Source organism: Manis pentadactyla, chromosome 6 (assembly GCF_030020395.1).
Source record: "Manis pentadactyla isolate mManPen7 chromosome 6, mManPen7.hap1, whole genome shotgun sequence".
Taxonomy (NCBI): Eukaryota; Metazoa; Chordata; class Mammalia; order Pholidota; family Manidae; genus Manis; species Manis pentadactyla.
This window is the reverse complement of record NC_080024.1, coordinates 143692028-143714477: the sequence shown is the minus strand read 5'-3', so window position 1 is coordinate 143714477 and position 22450 is coordinate 143692028. Positions and strand designations below refer to the sequence as shown.

Below are 22450 nucleotides of genomic sequence, written 5' to 3'. Positions count from 1 at the left end.
TTGGGGGGGGTTCACGCAAGGCAAGCAAGTCTGTGCGAGTGAAGAACCTCTAGCGGGTCTCCCGCCGGGCCTGAGCCGGGCGGTGTGCCCGACTCCCAGCCTCCCAGCCTCCTGCTGGGCCGTCGGGCACTCGAGGTCACCGGGCCCGCGGGCACAGATGGCCCCACCGCCTCCCGGGGCGCGCGCTGGAGTGAGGGAGCCTGCAGAGCGCGGGTCCGAGGGGACAGGGAGGAGTGGTTAAAACAGATACAAACAAACAAAATTAACTCTAAGTCCTGGGCTTCTGACTACGAAGCCGCGAGTGCCCCTTAAGGGTAAAAAGAGGGAGAGAAGGGGCGATTCAAACCGTGAAGAAGCTCGGACTGACTTCCCAGACCTGAAGTCGGGCAGCCTTCCTCTTGGTCTGCCCAAGGGTCGCCCGGCGCGTCCAGCCCTGCGGACGAAGCGAGCCAGAGGACAGAGGCCGGACTGGAGTTAGGGGGAGGTGAGCGGGAGCGGAGCCCAAGCGGGGAGGCAGCCCTGGGCGAGGCGTGAGATCGAGGGCATGCTCCCTGTTGAGGCCAGACGGGGGGCCCAGTACCCGGGTTGCCACGCCTGTCAACCGTCCCACCGCTGGTCCCCGGCGAGGACCCTGAGGCTGGGCGAGGGAAAGGCCCGCCCCGCTGCGGAGGGCGGGGTCGAGGGAAGGGCTGGGTCCGCGGCGAGCAGGCTCGCAGCCTGCAGCGCCCGGGCCCCCAGCTGCCCGGAGTCAGAACAGCGGACGCCTGCTGGGACCGCGGCGGCGGCGCGCGGAGCGCTCGCCCACCTCCAGCGCGCGCAGCCCAGGCAGGCGTCACCCGCCCAGTTTGATCTTGGGTGGGGAACCCTCGGGTTGGACGGCTGAACTCTGGAAGCGCCGACTTAGAACCTCTTCTGTCTCCAGAACAGGCAGCGCCGCCGAGAACTGTAGCCGCACCCTTCCGCCTTCCCGCTGTCCCCATGCACCTGCCCGGCTGCGTCCCCGCCATGGCCGACGGCAGCTTCTCGCTCGCCGGCCACCTGCTACGCAGCCCGGGCGGGAGCACCTCGCGGTTACACAGCATTGAAGCCATCCTGGGGTTTACCAAGGACGACGGGATCCTCGGCTCCTTCCCGGCAGAGCCAGGCCCCCGGGGCGCAAAGGAGCTGGATAGGAGGCCGGGCGCGCGGAGCGCCTGCCCCAAGGCGTCCCGGGGAGGCGCCGAGCCCTCCCCGCCGCCGCCCGCTACGGCCGTCCCCGAGTACGAAGGTGAGTGCGCATCCCCAGCAGCTGCGAGGCCCTTAGGGGGCCCAGACTTGGTAGCTCTGCAAGAGGAGAGAGACCCTGCCTTAACTTTTATTAAGGCATCTGGGCGCGGGGTTGGGGGTTGGGTGCATAGCAGCAGCTTCCAACCTGGGTTCAGAGAAAGCTTAGCGGCCCCTGGCAGCCTTCGCCCCTACCACGTCTGAGCCCGCATGAGGCTGCCCGCGCGCGTGGGCAGGCTGAGCAGACCCAGGGATACTCCGGGGAGTGTCTCTGACCGTCTGGGGCCTCCTCGTCCCAGCCCCTCGCCCCTATTGCCCCAAGGAGCCCGGGGAGGCGCGGCCGAGCCCTGGGCTGCCTGTCGGGCCCGCCGCCGGCGACACGAAACAGTCTGAGGAGGAGCAGCCCAAGAAGAAACACCGGCGGAACCGCACGACCTTCACCACATACCAGCTGCACGAGCTGGAACGCGCCTTTGAGAAATCCCATTACCCCGACGTGTACAGCCGCGAGGAGCTGGCGAGCAAGGTCAACCTCCCCGAGGTCCGGGTCCAGGTACAGCGCCCAGAAGGGAGTCCCCCGGCAAGCCCTAGGCCCAATCTGCAGCCAGTGCTCCCTAGAATCCCCGGGCGTCCACACACTTATCGTGACACTCTCCCCATTGGCCTTCCTTGACTTGGCCCCAAAGGAGCGACACAGATCCCCACCACCGCCCCTCAGACTTTCTGTTCCAGTTTGTAGTACCATCTCCCCTTGGGGCTGAGAGAGGGAGTCAACCCTCTTCTAAGCTAAAAAGAGAAATTGGGAATGGCTGGCAGGCTGAAGAGGCAACAACTTACCAGACACAGCCGGGATTGGGTGGCGGAGCCACTGAAGGGAGGGATGAGCAGAGAGGGCCTGAATGTAGGCAGCGCCGGAGGGTAATGGGGTTCCAGCCCCCAGTGCCACCCTAGCCACTAGCTTGGAATATACCATGTTGAAAAAGAAAACCCTTGTCTTCTTGTGAGGGGTCTGGCGCCTCACAGTTGAAACTTTTGGTGGATTCGTTTAAGAAACTGACTTTTGCGTCTCTGGTACACATCCAGCTAAACTTCCTGCTGCTGCAGAGACCTTTTCTTTTTATTGTAAAGGGGTTTTCGCTTTAATTAAGCTTAATTATCTTTAATCCCTGATCATTAAAATATTTGAAAGCCTTAAATATTTGCTAGTCATCTGTGAAAAATCTGGGAGTATTTCCAAATTGGGAGTTTAAAACAGAGGCCTGAAAAGGAGTTATTGGGAACAAATTTCACTGCATTTTAAAGACACTGGAACTAAGTTGGGATTTGTGTGTGTGTCTAATGAATTAGATTTCCAGGAAGTGAGCATACTCAGATGTTTGGCGGCTCTTGGCCTTGTCATAAAAGTAAAAAGGGCAAGTTCTTGCCTTTTTTTCTCTTCTGCTTGATTCAGGGGTTTAAAGTAATGAGTAAATGTCATGGTTTTAAAAAATAGTTCCCTAATGTGACTCAAAATTAACTGGCAGGGACAGTTCAATTTCTCCTAATTTGGAGCACGAAAGCAGCAATGATTCCATTAAAGGGGTGGGCATCTTAGCACCTGCTTTTCAGGGAGGGATGCTAGGACTGGCAAAGGAAAAGAACACAAGAACAAGGAAGAGAAAGGAGAGCCAAGCCTTCCAGTGCCCCTACCGAACGCAGGTATAGCCAACTGCAGGGGCTGCCTTCATACCTGAGGCCACCTCTGCTCCACCTTCCTTATTCCTCTTTACATGCTCAGGGATTTTTGGCATCTCCCCTAAGTTGTGAGCTTCTTGAGAACAGTGTCTGTGTCTTCTCTGTGACCACAGGGCCTGCACAGTGCCCAGCATACGGCAGGTTCTTAACACATGGCTACGTGATGTAATCAGGTTGGGGGTGGGTTGTCTCTGACTGTGTTGAGGGCAGCAGTATAGCGGTATAAGAGCGGCCTGTCCCAGTCTGCAGCCCTCTGGCTCTGATACTGGATCCAAAGACTATAGCTGATATTTTGGGGGGTAGAGAGGAACATGCAGGGAAATGCAGGAGGCAGAGGGATGGGAGCCTGCACCCATGCCAGTGTTTTCTTTCTTCTCTATTATCAGCAAAATAACTAATACTTGTGGGAAATGTTTAGGGCCTCACATATGTAGATGAATCTGTGGGAAGGGGCCTGCGTACTTACAGTTTTTTCCTCCACAAATCCCTGCCCTGCACAAACTTGTCTGCTCTGCTCAGCTGTTAGATGGCTGTTTTCTCAGCCTTCCTAGGAAGTCCGTACCCCCACACCATCCACCTTATTGATTCAGAACTGTTTTCTCCCTTCTGAGGTCACAACTATTCCCTATTCTCCTTCGTAAATATAACACTGATGCCACTAGTTGGGTCATAGTTCTTTCCAGATTCTCCACTAAACTAGACCAATTCTCTGTTCTGTTTCTGAGGGTGGTAACTTAGTGGTGAAACTTAATCACACCCTTTCTTGTGCTTTTTATCAAATCAGTAACAGAAGTTTCATCTATAAGAGACCAGACTGCACTCTAGGCATGGACTTTATGTGTAAAGAAAAAAGAAAAACTGGAACTCATCTTAGGGTAATGTCAAAACTAAGTCCACAAACTAAAAGTACATATAATGAACTAAGTACATATAATGAACTATTGTAATCATTGAAAACCATTTATAAGAAATATCAGACATACTAAAAGGCTATCAATAAAGAAAAATGAAAATCTTATTAAAGCATCAATTCAAATATGCTTGGATAAAAGAAACTCACTTTCTTCTACTGATTATTATAACCAGTAATTCGTGGAGATAGCTCTATTTTAAAAACCAACGTTGCCAGTTACAGTACTTCCAGTATTTGCTTATTCGTATGTTTATAAAAGAGGCAAAAGGCAGGTAAAACAAAGTCTGAGACAAAAACGCAGCCAATGACAGCTGTACCTTACAGGGAGCCAGGCAAAGACTAAACTGAGTGTCAGGAGGGGCCAACCAGCAGGTCACAGAAATGCGGATCTGGTTTCCACAGCCCTATGCTCCAACTCCAGGGTTAACTTCACCTTCTTTGGAGCACCTGCTGGGTGCCGGGAGTTGGAAACACAGCCACAGCTATGAATGAGGGAAACAGGGACAAGGGCGGGGATATCACGGAGGACAAGGGTGGGACAAAGAGACTCAGAGGAAAACAAGAGAGAAGAGGGGAAGAGACAAAGAGAAAACGGGATGAACAAGAAAGGAGAAGGTGGGGGTGGGGCGGGGAGTGAAAGGAGCAGGTGGGCGCCGTGGAGGCCCAGGGCGCGGGGTGGGGGGGAGTGCGGGCGACCTGGCCGGGCGGGGCCGCAGCCCGACGGCCGCTGTGCTGCCCTCCGCAGGTATGGTTCCAGAACCGACGGGCCAAGTGGAGGCGGCAGGAGAAGCTGGAAGTGTCGTCCATGAAGCTGCAGGACTCTCCCCTCCTCTCCTTCAGCCGCTCCACGCCCTCGACGGCCCTGGCGCCCTTGGGCGCGGGCCCCAGCGGCGGCGGCGGGCCGGCGGGGGTCGCCCTGCCTCTGGAGTCGTGGCTCGGGCCGCAGTTGCCGGGCGGGGGCGCCACGGCGCTGCAGAGCCTGCCGGGCTTCGGGCCGCCGGCGCAGAGCCTGCCCGCCAGCTACACGCCGCCGCCGCCGCCGCCGCCGTCCTTCCTGAACTCGCCGCCGCTGGCCTCCGGCCTGCAGCCTCTGGGGCCGCCGCCGCCTGCATACCCGTGCGCGCCCGGCTTCGGGGACAAGTTCCCCCTGGACGAGGCGGATCCCCGCAACAGCAGCATTGCGGCTCTGCGGCTGAAGGCCAAGGAGCACATCCAGGCCATCGGGAAGCCGTGGCAGGCCCTCTAGGGGCACCGGGGGACCATCCTGGGAGCCAGCCCCAAGCCGCACAGGCGCACCCCTTCTCCCCGCCCCCCGCCCCCACTCAGCTCCTCTTCCCCAGGGCCGCCTGACGCCGCAGGCAGGCTTGGATCCTGGACGCACGTCTTCTTCGGACCTTCGGGAGGCCCTCAGGCCACCCCGCACCCTCACCGACTCCCAGCCCTGCTGAAGGACGGGGCGAGGCGGTCCGGCTCTCGGGCCACACTGCTCTCTCCCTGGCGGGCGCCGGAACCTCCAAATTCAAGGAGGACCCTAAGGGCCTGACTTGCGCCGCTCTGGGCGGCGTGGCAGCCCCAGATGATCACAACTGGGGGGGGGGGGACGGAGAGGCGGGGAGATAGAGCTTGAGGAACTGTTTGTATAGTAGCGTTTGAAAGGATTGGGGAGGATAATTAAAGATTTGCTTGCTTGGGTTTGAGTCTGGTCGAGCGCGCCCAGGACTGCGGTGGCGGGGAGGAAGGTGTGTGCGCGAATGGGGCGCGCGAGGGGCTGCGGGGATGCGCCGGGTCGGCCAGGGAAAGCGGAGGGCTGTGCAGGGGCTTGGCCCCCCGCGCGTCCCCCTGAGGGCGCTTGGCTGCAGTGCAGGCTCTTCGGCCTCCCGGGCGCTGCGGTGCCCTCAGCCGGAAGCGCCCTTCCCAGAGCGCGTGGAGTGTGCGGGGGCCGGACGATCCGAGCCTAAGGCCCCGCCGCCCGCGCGTTTCCAGCGCCTCGAAACCCCAACAGCCTAGCTGCTTCAGCTACTCTGAAGAACTGACACTAGCAGGAAGCGTCTACACCACCTTTCCCAAAGCGAGAGCTGAACGTGCCCAAGCGCCTGGCGGCCCAAGACCCCTCTCAGGTCATTGTCCGGGTCGCCGGCTCAGTGCCAAACAAGGGTTGATAACAGACCTCTGACGACTGGGGCAGAGCGACCTTTCTCGGTCCTCCCCCCAGGCCAGAGCCCTGGCATCAAGCGGCTACTGCCTGTCCGAAGTTGGCACGTTAGCGAACCATCCAGGCACCTTTTCCTCGCCTAAATGAACCCCACCTCCCGGTTAGGTGGGAAATACAGCATAAGATGACCTTTAAGGGTTTTGTGTAAACGACCAAGGACCCCACACAAGGCAATACGCATTGCGATCCCGCTTCTCCGATCCCACGGAATCCCTGTGCCGAAATCTACTTGGGAAAAACATGACTGTCCGGGCGCTGGGGGTAGAGAGACTGCCTCTGCAGGATTGCCATGCAGGTCCTGAGAGTCTCTGGCATAACCAGGGTTGTTGCCCTAGACCCTCACCCAGGGCCTTGCAGGTCAGTAAGAATGTGTCCAACGGGTTATTTTCCCCAAGAGATAGGAAGTGATACTTCCACTGTCCCTCACAACGATGTTCTGCGGGGAAACGGAGCCGCCCAGCTGGTATCAGCTCTTGGCAAGAATACATAGGTAAACTCGGATGAATATGTAAGTAAACTTCTTTCAGTCGTGTCCATCTTCTCTTTCATGCTTCCGCTAATTCTTTTCTTTCATCCTTTAACGTCCGCGTTTTGCTAGCAGTGACTTATTCAGAGGACTCTCAACTTCACTGGCCCTGGGTCAGCTCCACACTTGCCAGGCCTCCTTCTGCCCCACAGTCCTGAGCACCTCTGACTGCCCAGCCCACCATCTGCGTCTTCTTGGTTTCCCTTAGATCATTTCATTGGTTATTCATTTTGTCTCCTTTCTGCCATTTTTCTTTCTACCCTTTTTTTCATCTGAAGTTTTCCACCACTTCTCTCTTCTCTTTTATCATTTAGTCTGAGAATGAATGTTTCAAATCATTCTTTTTAGCCCACTGAGGCCCAAGGCCCCTCTCGTTAGGCCCCCCAACAGGGTGAGCCATACCTGGATTTCAGGGACACGTCCTTGGAAAATTATTAAAACAGTAACAGCGGATGATCACTGAATGCTTACTATGGACCAGCACTCTTTTTTTTTTTTTTTTTTAATAATTATTTTTTATTGAAGGGTAGTTGACACACAGTATTACATTACATGAGTTTCAAGTGTACAACACAGTGGTAGAACATTTATATACATAATTCTAGGTTCCAGCTATCACCCTACCAGGCTGTTACAATATCTTGACTATATTCCTTATGCTATACATTACATCCCGGTTACTAATTTATTTTACCATTGGAAGTCTGTCCTTCTTTTTTTTTTTTTTTTTTTTTTTTTTTGTGAGGGCATCTCTCATATTTATTGATCAAATGGTTGTTAACGACAATAAAATTCTGTATAGGGGAGTCAATGCTCAATGCACAATCATTATTCCACCCCAAGCCTAATTTTTGTCAGTCTCCAATCTTCTGAGGCATAACAAACAAGTTTTTACATGTAGAACAAATTCTTACATAATGAATAAGTTACATAGTGAACAGTACAAGGGCAGTCATCACAGAAACTTTCGGTTTTGCTCATGCATTATGAACTATAAACAGTCAGTTCAAATATGAATACTCATTTGGTTTTTATACTTGATTTATATGTGGATACCACATTTCTCTCTTTATTATTATTATTTTTAATAAAATGCTGAAGTGGTAGGTAGATACAAGATAAAGGTAGAAAACATAGTTTAGTGTTGTAAGAGAGCACATGTAGATGATCAGGTGTGTGCCTGTAGACTATGTGTTAATCCAAGCTAGAAAAGGGCAATAAAACATCCACGGATGCAGAAGATTTCTCTCAGAACGGGGGGGGTGAGGTTCTAAGCCTCACCTCTGTTGATCCCCAATTTCTCACCTGATGGCCCCCCTGCGACTGTGCCTGTCTTAGGTTGTTCCTCCCTTGAGGAATCTTACCCGATGGACCAGCACTCTTCAAAGCAGCTTATGTCTATTGACTCATTTAAGCCTCAAAAGGACCCTGCCAGGAAGATAGGCTTTGCCGCATTTTATAAATGAGGAAACAGATAAGTTGCCCCCAGTGAACACTGCTTGTAAGTGTTGGGGCAGGAATAACCAGAAGCTGTGATCAGTTCACCATCTCGATCTCCTAGTGCAGGTTTAGGAAGCATTTGCTGAATAAGCTCTCCTCATTTCAGTTCGCAGGAAAGCTCAATAGGCCGCAGTGGGAACTGAGATCCTCAGGTGTGGGTGCTAGCTGAGCGTGCTCTCCTGGGCTTCCTGGGGAAATCTGGACAAAGCATCCGCCCAGTCCCTACAGCTCTAAGCGCCTGCAATTCATGCAGCCAGCTCCAGGAGTGGGGTGCATGCAAGGTGGGAAGCCAGTACTTAGGCTGCAGGTAAGAATGGCTTGTGATAAAGAGCTTAAAACCCCAGAATACCCTGAAACGCTGCTGAAGCTCATGGCTACAGAAAGCACTTTGCAGAAGCGCCAGTCAAGCTGGGGCACCGGCTTCTAAAACCAGATTGTGTTGGATCTACTTTGGTCTGGACGCAAGCGTTTCAGAGACTCCAGGGAAAGACCTCCACCAGTAAACCCGCACCACTTTGGAAATGGTTCTTGGGTATTCTGTAATGAGACTGCGGGTTTGGTTTAGGAAGTGCCAGCAGTGTCCAGTGAAAGGGAGCAAGAACCAGTAAGGAGTGGTGCTACGGGGTTCGGAGAAGAAAGGCAGTGTCGTTCCAAGCAGAGTGACCTCCTCAAGATCGAGTCAGTCCTTGATTCAGGTCGACTTGGATTCACTCAATCTGAGAGGGAGGTCTTAGGGACGCTCTTCCCAGAGCACGATTTCTGTTCCCGCAGGCCGCGGGAGGGAAGCCGGTGAGCCTGCAGGACCTCCCCTCGTCGGCTGCTGGGACCAGCCTGGGAGCCGCGGCGGGCGGGGCTCTACGGCCGGGGACGCCTCGGATTGGGCCGCTCCGAGGGAAGGGCGGAGCGAGGCGCGGCCGCGCCCCCGGGGGCGCTGGCAGTCCTGAGCTCTACCGAGACCCGGGGGCTGATTCCGAGGTCCCCGCGTGGCGCGGAGCCTGCCCCCGGCTACAGCGGCCGCCACCAGCCACCCTGCCCCGTTGGTGGCGTTTCAGTCCTTTTACGGAGAAGTCTCTTCCAGCCCACAAGGGTGGCGTGTCCGCACTGCTCGCCACGGCTCCGGACTTCTGGTGGCGCCTTTTTTTTTCCGGCAGGGACGCGGCGGACGGAGGGCCCCACCTCTCCCGCTCGCCCGTTTGCAGAGCCACAGGGAATGGCCCCAGGCCCGTGGGGCTCTCCTCGTTTTCCTGGACCCCAGGCCGGTCAGGCTGCTCATCCTTCCTGGGATTCCCGCTGTCCGACCCGGTTCTGCACCCTGCGGGTCTGAGTTCCCACCTCCGCTGGTATGGGCGAGACGGGGTGGGAGATGGGAGGACCCCTTGGGCGGGGCAGGCTTCGGCGCATTGAACCGGGGCGGCCCCAGTGTATTGACTTAAAACCTATAGTTAATGTTTGGGAGATGGGAAATAGCAAACCAAGGGAAACAATCCCTGCCGTCTCAGTTGATCTAGAATCGGGCGAGGGGAGACAGGGAATCCTAATCTTGCCCTCTCAGCCAAGTTCATCGGTTCATTGAAAGTCTTTGCGGAGCCCCCCGAGAGCCCACGTTCTGGGAGCGGGGCGACCTGGGGTCCCCTCCTGGGAGCCGCGTCCCTCCCGCCGGCGGGGCACGGTAGGGACCCTCCGCGGCTGGTCACTCCACGCGTGTGACGCCTCCGCGCTCCCGCCGCGCCGCGTGCCCTTCTCTGTCTCAGGACAAGCGCTCCTTTCCGCCGGCAAAACCTACACCAATAGAATTCAAGCCTCCAGGAGGCCGGCGGGAAAAGATTTTCAGGCAGGATAAGGTTAATGAAAAACCCGCACTTCCTGTCTGCTCTGCAATCCCGAGCTCCGCTGCAGCCGTCGGGGCTCGGCCTGCGTCCTCTCCGCGCGCCCGACCTCTCAAGAGGCCGATGATGTGCTTTGCGGCCAATGTCGTCCCCTAAACTGGGAACTGGCTGTAATAATCTGGCGCAGCTTGTTTACTGTACAATAGGCGCAGAGTTCATGAATCATTAGTGATTAACTTCTTCACTATGCCTTAATTGCCCGCTGTAAACCCCGCTTCGTAAAACTGGATTAAATCTTCTAGATCCTTGGCCGCGTCTCAGCCCTGGAAGACGCGGAGAGTCCCGGGCTCCTCCCACCTTCGGCGGGTCAGCTTCTTAAGCGCAGGTGCAGCGGCGCCCCTCAGCCTGGACAACGGGGAGATACGTGGCTGTGACATTGCCTGGTCGTGGGACCTTAAAGAGGTAACGCTAGATCTCCAAGATCTTCCCTCCTCCCTCATCATCCCACCAAAGATGCCTGAAATGTTCCGCCTGGTTTTTAGAAGGCGCTTTCCTCTGCTCTGTACTTGATACAAGTGCAATTCTAATAGGTTTTGAATGGATTGCATGCAAGACTGGTTTCCTGTGCAAAGTCGTCTGAGAAAACCCTTTCCAGTGGTTTCTGTAACAGTGGCTGTGTTCTATAGTCTCTCCATTTGTACCTTTAAAAAATTCGTCCTTTTTTTTAACCTTAATTTTCCTGTGATCTTTATCCATTCTAGAGACTTGCAAGGCATGATGGACGTTTAATGATGGATAACCAAGAATCTCCACCCTCAAGGAGCATGGCCTAAATAGAGGAAATAAGGGCACATCTGTATATATGTTTCCAATGCCTGGTGATTTTCTCCACCTGGCGTCCTATAGACCACCCCAAAAATAGATACACTGAAAACAAACCTTACTGCTTTTTACTCTATGCCTTCCTTAAAACCTCTTTAAATTCTCTTCTGTCTTTCTTCATTCATAGCCACCCAATGGATATGATGAGAATTACATTTGACCCCTTGAGGCAAGTTATTTTCCAATTTCTCTTCTTTTTTCTCAGCTATTATCTTCCAAATGTTAGCTGCCCAGAGCAAAGGTATCTCCCAGCCTCCCTTCCAATTAGATGTGATTATATAATGACCAGTGTCATGGAAGAGAAAACATTTTTAGGAAGAAGTTCTTAAAAGTCACCAGCATGCCCTACTCTTGTCTCTTTCCTGCTATCTGTTGGCTATAAGGCAGGTGTAATGCAGGCACTGGAGAGCGTCCTTGAACCGCGTCATGAAGCCGTGCGTTGAGGATGTTGAGTGACGGGGGGATAGAAGGGACCCAATGTAGTAAGTCCCTGGCACTGGAACACCATGCTGGCTCTGGACTGCTGCTACCCGGGCTCCCTATTGTAAGTCTAAGTTTTGGTCCCTCAGCCAAACCTAGCCCTAATTCATCCATTCCTTCCCTGCAGTGCCTTTATTGCTTAGCCCCATTAATTTTGCTTCAGAATGTCTCTTAAATGTACTCATTCCTGTTTTTCTCTGCCAGTTCTCTAGCTCAGGGCTTTATCGTCTCTCACCCAGCATGGAGAGGTAGTTAAGGTGCTGGACAGCCAAAAATTAAATATGTCTACTACAGGCAGTGGCATGATCATTTCAAATAAACCATCCTGTATCCAATATGGAGAAGAGCTTGGAAGGAGGTAAGAGAGGGTTCTAGAAGATCATTAGAACGCTATTGAAGTAACTGGGAGAAAATATCATGGAAGCCTCGGCCTTGTGTGGTTACAAAGAGGCCACGTTGGAGCTTGAATGGGGGAGACTGTGAGCTGAGTCTCAATCAAGTGAGTTTGAGTGGAGATAGTGAATAGACAAGTCTAAGGACTGGTTTGCAGCTCAGAGGAAAGATCTGGCTGAGCTCTGAGATCGGTGTACAAATGATGGTCAAAGCCATGGGTATAGACAAGTTTGTCTGGAGAGAAGGAGTCTGAACCTTGAGAAACTCCAGCATTTAGTGGGTGATGCTAAAGGAAACAGTGACGGAAGGGAAACCAGGAAGGGGCAGTGGCATGGAAGCCGAGAATAGGGTTTCAAAAGGGCAAGAATGAACAATAAAAGTACTGTTATTTTCAAAATTTAAAAATTAGCCAGTGTTGAAAAACAAGATATAATTCTTGTTACAGAATTATAACAAAGTTGCACAGACCTTGCCTATTTTTGTGTTCATAACGACTATTCCTGTCCCTCCCCCTGAGCTTTTTCCTCTCTTCTGCATCTGTGGAGCCACTCATTCCACATCTAGGAAGAAAGTGAAATAACACAGTAGTCCTAAAAGTGGTAACCGATTATCTGAAATCCATTTGGTATAAACATTTTATTATTTTATTTTTTTAAATTAAGGTATCATTGATATGCAATCTTATGAAGGTTTCACATGAGTAACATTGTGGTTTCAACATTCACCCATATTATCAAGCACACCCCACCCCATTGCAGTCACTGTCCATCAGCATAGTAAGATGCTATAGAGTCACTCCTTGTCTTCTCCGTGTTGTACTGCCTTCACCATGACCTACCTATATTGTGAATGCTAATTATAATGCCCCTTAATCCCCTTTTTCCTCCCTCCTCACCCACCCTCCCCAACCCCTTCCCTTTGGTAACCACTAGTCCATTCTTGGGTTCTGTGATTCTGCTGCTGTTTGTTCCTTCACTTTTGCTTTGTTGTTTTTCTCCACAAATTAGTGAAATCATTTGGTACTTGTCTTTCTCCGCCTGGCTTATTTCACTGAGCATAATACCCTCTAGATCCATCCGTGTTGTTGCAAATGGTAGGATTTGCTTTCTTCTTATGGCTGAATACTATTCCATTGTGTATATGTACCACTTCTTCTTTATCCATTCATCTACTGATGGACACTTAGAATGCTTCCATATCTTGGCTACTGTAAATAGTGCTGCACTAAACATAAGGGTGCATATGTCTTTTTGAATCAGGGATCTTGTTTTCTTTGGGTAAATTCCTAGGAGTGGAATCACTGGGTCAAATGGTATTTCTACTTTTAGTTTTTTGATGACTCTCCATATTGCTTTCCACAATGGTTGAACTAATCTACATTCCCACCAACAATGTAGGAGGGTTCCCCTTTCTTTCCATCCTTGCCAGCATTTGTTGTTTTTGTCTGTTGGATGTTGGCCATCCTAACTGGTGTGAGGTGATATCTCATTGTGGTTTTAATTTGCATTTCCCTGATGATTTAGCGATGTGGAGCATCTTTCATGTGCCTGTTGGCCATCTGAATCTCTTCTTTGGAAAAGTGTCTGTTCAGATCCTCTGCCCACTTTTTAATTGGGTTATTTGTTTTTTGGGTATTGAGGCACATAAGCTCTTTATGTATTTTTGATGTTAATCCTTTTTCAGATAAGTCATTTATGAATATATTCTCCCATACTGTAGGATGCCTTTTTGTTCTGCTGATGGTGTCCTTTGCTGTACAGAAGCTTTTCAGTTTGATGTAGTCCCATTTGTTCATTTTTGCTTTTGTTTCCCTTACCCAAGGAGATGTGTACATTCAATATAAACTTTTTAGCCCTTCATACACTGTGACTCCAACTTCCCTTTCTCTGGCACTCAAACTCTTCTGTGCATACCCTCTGCTCTTGCCAGACCCAAGTCCCCACCAAGTTTGCCCTAAGCTTTCCTACCTCTATGCTTTTAACCAAGCTCTTCCTCCTACCTGCAATAACTTGCTCCACAGAAAATACTTTAAGATGAATTAAATGAAAATGATGCTGCAACATGCCAAAACTTATGGAATGCAGCTAAAGCAGTGCTTAGAAGAAACCTACAGCTGTAATTGCCTATATTATAAAAGAAGAAAGATCACAAATCAATAACCTAACTTTCCACCTTGAGGCACTGTGAAAAGAAGATCAAAATAAACCCGAAGTGAGCATAAGGGAGTAAGTAGTAAAGATTAAAGTGGAAACAAATGGTATTGAGAGTAGAAAAACAACAGAGAAAAATCAGTCATCATCAGAAAATCAATAAGTCATCAGGGAAATAAAAAACAAAACCACAGTGAGATACCACTTCACCCTTCATCATGTCTAGCATTAGGATAGCTAGAATAAAAAAGTCAGCAGTAAAAAGTGTTGGTAAGGATGTGGAGAACTCAGGACCCTCATACACACTGCTGGTGGGAATGTAAAATTGGGCAGCTACTTTGAAAAACAACCTAAAAGTTCTTCCAATGATTAAATAGACTTACCATATGACCCATCAATTTTGACCAAGAGAAATGAAAACATATATCCAAACAGAAAACTTATAGATGAATCTTTATAACAGCATGCTCCATAATAGCCAAAATGTGGAAACAACCCAAATGTCTATCAACAGATGAGTTAATGTGATTTATGCTAATGACGGAATAAGAAGGAATGAAATCCTAAAACATGCCTCAACATGGGTGGACCCTGAAAACATATGTTAAGTGAAAGAAGCCAGTCATAAAAGACCACATACCATATAAATGGAAATTCACATGATAGTCCAGAATAGGGAAATCTATCAAGACAAAAAAAATTCATGGTAGTGCTGGGGGACAGGAGGATAGGGACACAGAGGGTGACAGATAAAGGATGTGGAATCTCTTCTTGATATGATGAAAATGCTCTCAGATTGGCTCTGATGACGGGTGGTTGCACATATCTTTGAATAAACTCAAAGCATTGAATGGTGCACTTCAAATGAGTGAACTGTATGGTATGTGAATTATGTCTCAATAAAGCTTTAAAAGAAATAGTCTTCCTGCCAAGATCTTGCAGCTTCCATCCATTTCAGCTACTCACAATGAAATAATTTTCCTAAATGCTATTTTCATCACATTGCTCCCTTGCCAGATGAACCTTTGCAGAGTCACTAAAGATGCATCAATTCAGCAAACGTAGATTGAATACCTACTATCCTAGGCACTGTGATAAATAATTCCACACATTTTTTATGTGATTGCCTATCTCAACTCTTCTTTCTGCTTCCAGGGCTCACCTGCATGACTCGGTCACCCATTTTCTTCCCCACTGACCCTCTCCGGCATCTTGCTGTTCTCAGTTCCTCCTCTATACTATCGCTCAAGACGAACAATGTCTTTTTATCCAAAATGAAAGATCAGTCTAAAATGCCAGCAGCTCTCCTAGGGATGAGCAATTGCTTAAATTTGCCCTGTGATGCCAAAGCCTAGCTGGAGACCCTTTTCTACCAGTGACAGTTCACTGAGGTGGGGATGGGGTGGGAGGCCCTGTGAGGAGCATGTATGTACAGAGGGAGGCCTCAGCACATGGGAAGCTGGGCTTACGTGCCTTTTGCATGGGGCCGGCCCTGCTGCAATGGTGGGCTTGTTCCTGATTTTTCACCTGGGTGCCTACTAAACATCCTCTAAGTCACTGTCTCTCTTATAACATCTTTCTCTCTCTAGTTCTCAGGTCATCTCCTACAGGGATATATCTTTGATTTTCCCTGCCTGGTACCTTCTTACCTTCCTGTGATCAGTCTGTCTTGCATCTGTGAATCACCTTCTTTGCCCACCCCTCCACCCCTACCCTTGTTTAGAGCAAACAAGCCCTCACTATATATTGACTGCCTTACAGTTAACAGTCAGCTGCTTAAGGCTCAAAGTTTAGCCTGTAGATTTTGTTCTCAAACTCAAACACCAGCTCCTTCTGTCTTCTATATTTAATCTTGTTTCATTAGGGGTGAGGAACACTGCTTTCAGATCATCATCATAGAAAGAAGCCTGGATTCCTTGTCGGGAGGTCACAGGAGCCCCAGTTCTGCCAGCGACTTGATATGTGGCTTCAGGCAAGGTAGTCAAACTCTGGCTAAAAGTCCGCAGCTATGACATAAAGGGACTGGACCAGAGGGCCTTTAATATCCTCCCAGAGGCAAATTCCGGTTCAGCAAATAAGTTACATCAGTAATTTGGGTGCGGTTGCCATCTGGTGGCTATCTTGAGAACTTCACTTGCCGATTGTGCACCAGTTTTCTAACAGAATGCTTACTTCTCATAATCACCAGCAAGGAGAACTTCCCTCATTCAAGAAAATGGCCTTCCTTTCTGAGTCTTCCCAAGTCCATGGGCTTTATGACTCCCCTTGGATGGAAAGCCCCTTCTTTTCCACTCAGATTCCCACCTAGACCAGGTCAACCCAGCCATGGGGATTCTTACATATTTAAAGCCACCCCTAAGAGAAACCAGGGGGACAAAAAAGCTCATGCTTGCATGTTCTCATGCCCCCCGTAATTCAAGGTAGGGAGGATTCAGTTCTAAATTAATTTATTCAAAGCATAATGCCTTAACCTCTTAGAGCTTTCACGAGGAAATAGTTGCATTTTTTCAAATGTGTTCAAAAGCAAGGCAATTCTTTCTTTTTAATAGAATATGTTTGACATAAGACATTATGTAAATTTAAGGTGTGCAAAACGTTTATTTGATACTTAATTGAAACGTTAACTGTATATGGTAATATGATTGCTGTTTAGCACCTCTATCACATTACATAAAATATCCTGTCTTTTTGGTAATTGGAATAATTCAGTTTTAGTCTCTTAAGACAAGTTGGATGATTGTGGTACAATATTGTTATCTACATTGAAGTAGGGCAGTTCTTAATTTAAACTTAATTAAAAATTATACTAAGGGTAGAATTTTAGATGCCTGTGCAATAAAACTGTCTGTTACATAGTGCCCTTCCTGGTATCCTTCAAATCACAGAGAGCAGGCAGTAAGTTTCCTTCTACCATTAAACATGATATACTATAACATTCCAGTCAGGTTTGTCTGTAATACCTGGTATTTAATACCAAGGTATTAATTACTTAAATATCCTAATATATCACCCATCTAGAAATACATACTTAAGAGCCAATTTGTTGGGGTACAATGACCAACCAAAAAAATTAACAGTAGAATTTAGGCATGTAAGAAATCTGGTGGGGAGATACTTTGGAGCTCAGTGACCTTTTTGGCCACCCGCCAATGACTGAGACGTCGCAATGCTTAAGGCTCCCAGGGGGTGGGGAAGGCTATCAAGGGTTGCTCTCTTCATTCACTTGCTTCCTAGAAGAACAGATGTTAACTGTCTCAGGAAGGGAGTTATCTTTTTGATTCTAGGGTTTTTGTAGGAGATAGCTGTGGTATAGTAAACCAAAACTTGCCTTGGAGTTAAAAGAATGGCTTTTAATCTTATAGTTTCCTATTTATAGGCAGGTGCCCTTGAGCTAGTTACTTCAAGTTACTAATCTGTATAATTTGCATAATATCATCTATGTTAAAAGTTGTTCTGAAATAGTAAACAAGATAATCTATTTGGAATTGCTAGGTATGACTTCATGTTAAGGTGGTATCTACTTCCTCAAGGTAATGGAGAAGACAAAGGCGCATCTTTCTATCCTCTTTGTAAAGAGGCCCCGAGGAGGGACTTCCAGTATGAGCATGGTGTGGTGAGACTGCATCTTCTTCCCACCTCTCACTTCTCATCCTAGCCAGAGTGCCAAAGAAACAAACCCGCAAAGGCCGATGCCAGGGAAACTGGAAGCTAGTGGTAACTTGAAGAGGAACAGAAAATGTATAAGAGCTCCCCAAATAGCTGAGATTGTCATGGAAGCTAGGTGGGTCAACTGAATACCTTGAAGATACTCAAGAAAAGATCTTGAGTCCAGATGGACTTTCCTCCAAGGACAGAGGCTACAGACAAATAGTTTTGAACAAGCTAGAATTCAAGGAATATTATTTCTTCTTAAGTTATCTTTTAAAGATAACTATTAGAGGATGGATTTCAGCTATCAAGAAACTAAGGGAACCGCATGCAGCAAAAGGATTCTGGATGAGCATTGAATACCTGCAGTCTACAGCATCAGGGTGAGTAAATCTGGGACTCGGTGTGGCAGAACAGAAGGTGAATGTTATCTGCACTAACAATAGAGAAATGAGTCAACTAACAAAAAATGAGAGAAAGAATGAAGGAAAAAGACCAGAACTAGAGTAAACTTGCTGATTGCTTTATAGGTAATAGCTGGAAGCCAAATAATATCAGTTTTAAGTGATATAAAAGCTGTATTTTTAAAAAGGTAACTTTATGGACTAATTTTGGATGGCAGGGTAAAAGGAAGGAGGAAGAGGAAACAACATTACCATTGCTCAGAGTAGGGAATGGACAGATACTGCCTATAGAATTAGATGTCTAAAGATATTGTATAGAGGTATAATTTTCAAAGGTAACCAGAAAAACAAAAACACAAACCTTCCTAAATATCTGAAAGCTATATAAACCTGCAGGAAAAACAAAACAGATCACATGGCGAGAGACTTGAAGAAGCAAACTTATAAAAACAAAACAAAAGGGGGATTTATAATACTAAAATTCACAAAAAGAACACAAAAGTTATGAATATCAATGCATCATATAACATAGCAATAACAGTCATAAAATAGAGATTACAGGAGATTCAAGGAGAGATAGAAACATATAAAAAGAATAGCACAAAAACTCCAAAACAGTTATCACCCACCATCAGCAATCTTGCTCAGAGTGATGGTTACACAGGCATATGAATATGGGACCATTCACTTATTATTAGACACTTAAGATTTGTATGATTTTTATGTATAAAATAAAGTTTAGAAAGGTTTAAAAATATTTTTTAAGTTAAAAGAAGAGTTGGCTACACTAGAAATTTAAAAGAATAGAACCTCTGAAGTCATTTACTCTTGACCCCCTGACACCATTACAAAAGTATTTTGTAAACTGTAAGGTGCTCTCCAAATGGAATTTAATTATTTGTATGGCAGGGTCAAAATGACAGATTTTGAATATTGATGTGCCTAAACATTTAAACAACACAAGTCTTTATTTTCTAAAAGGGAACTAAATTTCCTCATGAGCAAAAGCAGATTCACCACGAGGCTAATGAAGCTCACGCCTTAGGGGTTTTCACTTGCACAGTTCTGCCCAGGGCCCTGGCGGAGGACCTGCATTAGTCGACTAGGGATGTTATGACAGAGCACTTCAAAGCGGGAGCTTGAACAACAGAAATGTATTCTCTCCCCACTCTGGAGGCTGGACCGCTGAGTCCTAGATGCAGAGGAGCCAGGCTTCCTCTGAAGGCCCCAGGGAAAGACTTGACTCCAGGCCTCTCTTCTGGCTTCTGGTACTTCTTTGGCTTGTAAGCGCATAACTCCGGTCATCACGTGTCATTCCCTGAGTGTGTAAGAGTGTGTGTGTGTGTGTGTGTGTGTGTGTGTATCCAGATGTCCCCTTCGCATAAGGACAGTCATATTGGATTAGGGTTATATTGTCATAATGGATTGGATTATGACTCCATCTTAAATTCACTAGTTAATAATTAATACTATTTCCAAATATGGTCACATTCTGAGGTATGAGGGGTCAGGGCTTAAACATGAGGGGTCAGGACTACTGGGAAGACACAGTTCAACCCATAACAGGCCCTGAGAGAGTTTACGTATGTTTGGTAAAATTTGCCAGAGTAATTTGTTTATATCACAGGTGGGTCAAGACTGTTGCATCTTGCCATTCAGACTCAATCCACTGACATCTCGCTTGTGCCAGGGGCTATTGGAGTGGCTAGTGGTATTTCTGGGATCTGGGACATACTGATTTGGTTTGCAGTGGCTTCCACGTAGAGTTACGTTGCCACTAGCTGTCAAGGCGTAGGAATGGCACCCCAGAGGCGCCCTGACCACACCAGCTCGCTGAGAGAGGAGAGTCCTCTGGCGCCCAGAGTCAGAAGTAGGTGAGTCATGGAGAAGAAACCTTAAAAATGTGCAGAGCAAGAAGCTCATCTGTGGAAAGTTCTTCCAAATGTTACAGCTTATATATATGATTCTATATGTTAAACTTAATGGAAATTTCCCTAATCTGACAGCCCTATAAAACCTGGATCTACTCTGCCTTGAGCCCTCATTTTTTCTGATGATGGAGAGAGATTCTGGGTGGAAATGAAGAGAAGATTTACCCTTGCTAGTTAATATTTTTTATGGTTTCAAATGGTCTCATTCAGTTTGAAAGAGTTCAGAGCAGCCATCTGGGCTGAGCAGAAATTTGGGGGTGACTGGGTGGGACTGCAAGTCCTGTAGTAGACAAGATGCTACAGAGAAGGTCAAAGATGAGAAGGAAGCGAACAGGGAACCTAGGAGAGGCGCAGGGACCTGACCCAGGCCAGGCGGAGGGCTGGGAGGAAGCCCAGGCGGGGCAGACCAGACGCCAAGGTGCGTGTAAGTCAGGCGACCCAGTGCCCTGAGCGATAGAACAAAGGGGGACAAAGAAACCCGGGGAAGGGCGCTGCGGGTGTGCGTGTGGAGGGGCTGGGGGGCGCGGGAGGCGCCCAGCGCCGCCTGGGGGCTGAGCGCGGACTGTGACGGGAACAAGGCAGCTCGCAGGTAGGTGGTGACCCACCAGGGCCGCTGGCAGGATCTCAGGGCCGCCTGACGTGCTGGTACGCCTGTAACTCATTTCCTTCAAGTTCACAGTAATAAAGTGCTTGTTTGAGTGGAAGGTGGTTGCGATGGCACATTTCGCTTTGGCCAACCCCAAATGAAAAAAGTCGGCCCACGCAGTCCAGAGGAGAGGGAACGAGTCAAATGTGACGCCCAGGCCCCAGCCCGGCCAAGTTAGGAGGGATGGAGAGAAGACCCCCGCGCCCCACCAGGGGCGAGATCGGCAGATGTTTGCTGGTGCTTCCAGAATATGACAGAGGTTCTCGCTTCACATGGCTCTCTTTTCAACATTCCACCTCTCAAAATCATGTGGAATCTCTGTAAAGTCCTTGTGCAAATTCAATCCGTCCCTCAATCTCGTTATACAGAGAACAGTGAGTTCTATTTGTGGTGTTAAAATCTCTAAGTAATGGTCAGTTGGTTCTATGAGAACGGTGCCTTCAGCGATCTCACAAATAAGGGGCCACAAGATCAGGCAACGCAGAGGGGAGAGAGGTCAGACTGGGTGTGACCACAGAGGCCACGACTGCCCATCAGCTTTCTGTGCAGGGCCTACGCTCTGCTTTGTTTTAAGATGCAGTGACAGCTTCAGCAAGCGAATCCCTGAAGATGGATTGTCTGATCCCAAACTCTCCGCTAGATTCTATTCTGGCTCTGTTCACTTATTAAGAACTGCTCTCCAGTAACATTTCTGAGTGAAAAGTGTTGCCTAGCAATCTTGCCTCTTCTTAATTAGCCATCTTAACTTATTCCAGTGACTGCCTGAGAAAGTAGTGGATCTTCAAAATCAACCAGAAGATCAAATAGTATGTGGTAAATACCCATCTACAACACTGCACACACAACTGGAGAATCACAAGCTTGAACAGGAAATTTAACAACATTGTTGAACAAAGCATAGAGTAGTTCTCTCACACTGACATATATAAAGGTTAAACTGGGATCATAAACTCAATGTCCGGACTGGGCAGGCAGGTAATGTAAACAAAACAAAACAAAAAAACCAGGCAGTGGTGTACATGAGAGTGTGGTGGCGGGGGCACTGTGACAAAGTAGAGAGCGTGAGCTCCATCCGTAGGGCACTGCCAGGCACTGGTTGTCTTCAGGGAAAGTCTCAGTAGCAGATCTTCCACTTTTGCAAAAGCTTGCAACCTGCTTTGCAACGTGAAATCCCTTGATTTTTACATCCGTGACTAATTTTAACTTTTAAGACCCAGTGTAGGCGAACAGCATGTCTACAGGCAGCACCTGACCAGCAGGCTGCCAGTTCCTGACTAAGTTAAATTACTTTTCACATTATTCACTTTGATTTCTCTCCCTCCAAACCCCAAGAGTTACATGGGAAGAATGGAGCTCCCTCTACAATATGGGGTGGACCCTCCCCCTTTTTTTTCCGAGCTGAATCCCCCAGCCTGTCCATTTAGGCTGTCGCTAGCCGAGGCATCTTGGGCAACTGCCAGGCAGAGGAAAGCACAATTGGAAGCTCTCTCTATTTCCTTTTCATTTCTGTTTACTTCAGCGGTGGAGTCCCAGGAGCAATTATGTTGTTACAGTAACGGCCATTTGTCTTGCAAGGAGAAAAGAGTCAAAGAAGAGGTCCAGACAAAGGCAAGACAAGCCTGCCAAGTGCAGTCACATCAGTGCTTTGAGTAAGAGAAGCGGATCATTGCCTGCTCTTAAGAACTTAAGGCCTTAAAACTATTGGAAGGATTTTACAGGAGCACCTGAGAATGGAATAAAACCAAACATATTCATACTTAACAGCAGTGACTACTTTTTGAAATTGCTATACTGATAGCACCAGGGTTGTGTGAGGTCAGAAGAAATGAAGTTCCTGCTTGGTGCACATGCCGGGGGGATGTCCATCCCAAATCAACGCCACACTCCTTCCTTGCTGCAAGTCTTGATTTCGTTGAGGTTCCTGCCCTTCCTGCCACATGAC

The 22450-nt window shown here is 48.5% G+C and overlaps 1 protein-coding gene across 1 annotated transcript; it reads left to right on the top strand.

Moving 5' to 3' along the window:
• The first annotated feature begins 688 nt into the window (after positions 1-688).
• On the top strand, positions 689-5601 carry RAX (retina and anterior neural fold homeobox). The gene is made up of 3 exons (XM_057504360.1): positions 689-1267; positions 1563-1816; positions 4656-5601. Exons 1-3 carry the CDS (start codon positions 979-981, stop codon positions 5154-5156), a joined length of 1044 nt encoding a protein of 347 aa, XP_057360343.1. The 5' UTR covers positions 689-978; the 3' UTR covers positions 5157-5601.
• Positions 5602-22450: the final 16849 nt, after the last annotated feature.

Coding starts and splice junctions, on each gene's coding strand:
- RAX (XM_057504360.1), top strand. CDS start 979: ATGCACCTGCCCGGCTGCGTCCCCGCCATGGCCGACGGCAGCTTCTCG. Junction 1,268..1,562: donor GGCCGTCCCCGAGTACGAAG/GTGAGTGCGCAT, acceptor TCCTCGTCCCAG/CCCCTCGCCCCTATTGCCCC. Junction 1,817..4,655: donor TCCCCGAGGTCCGGGTCCAG/GTACAGCGCCCA, acceptor TGCCCTCCGCAG/GTATGGTTCCAGAACCGACG.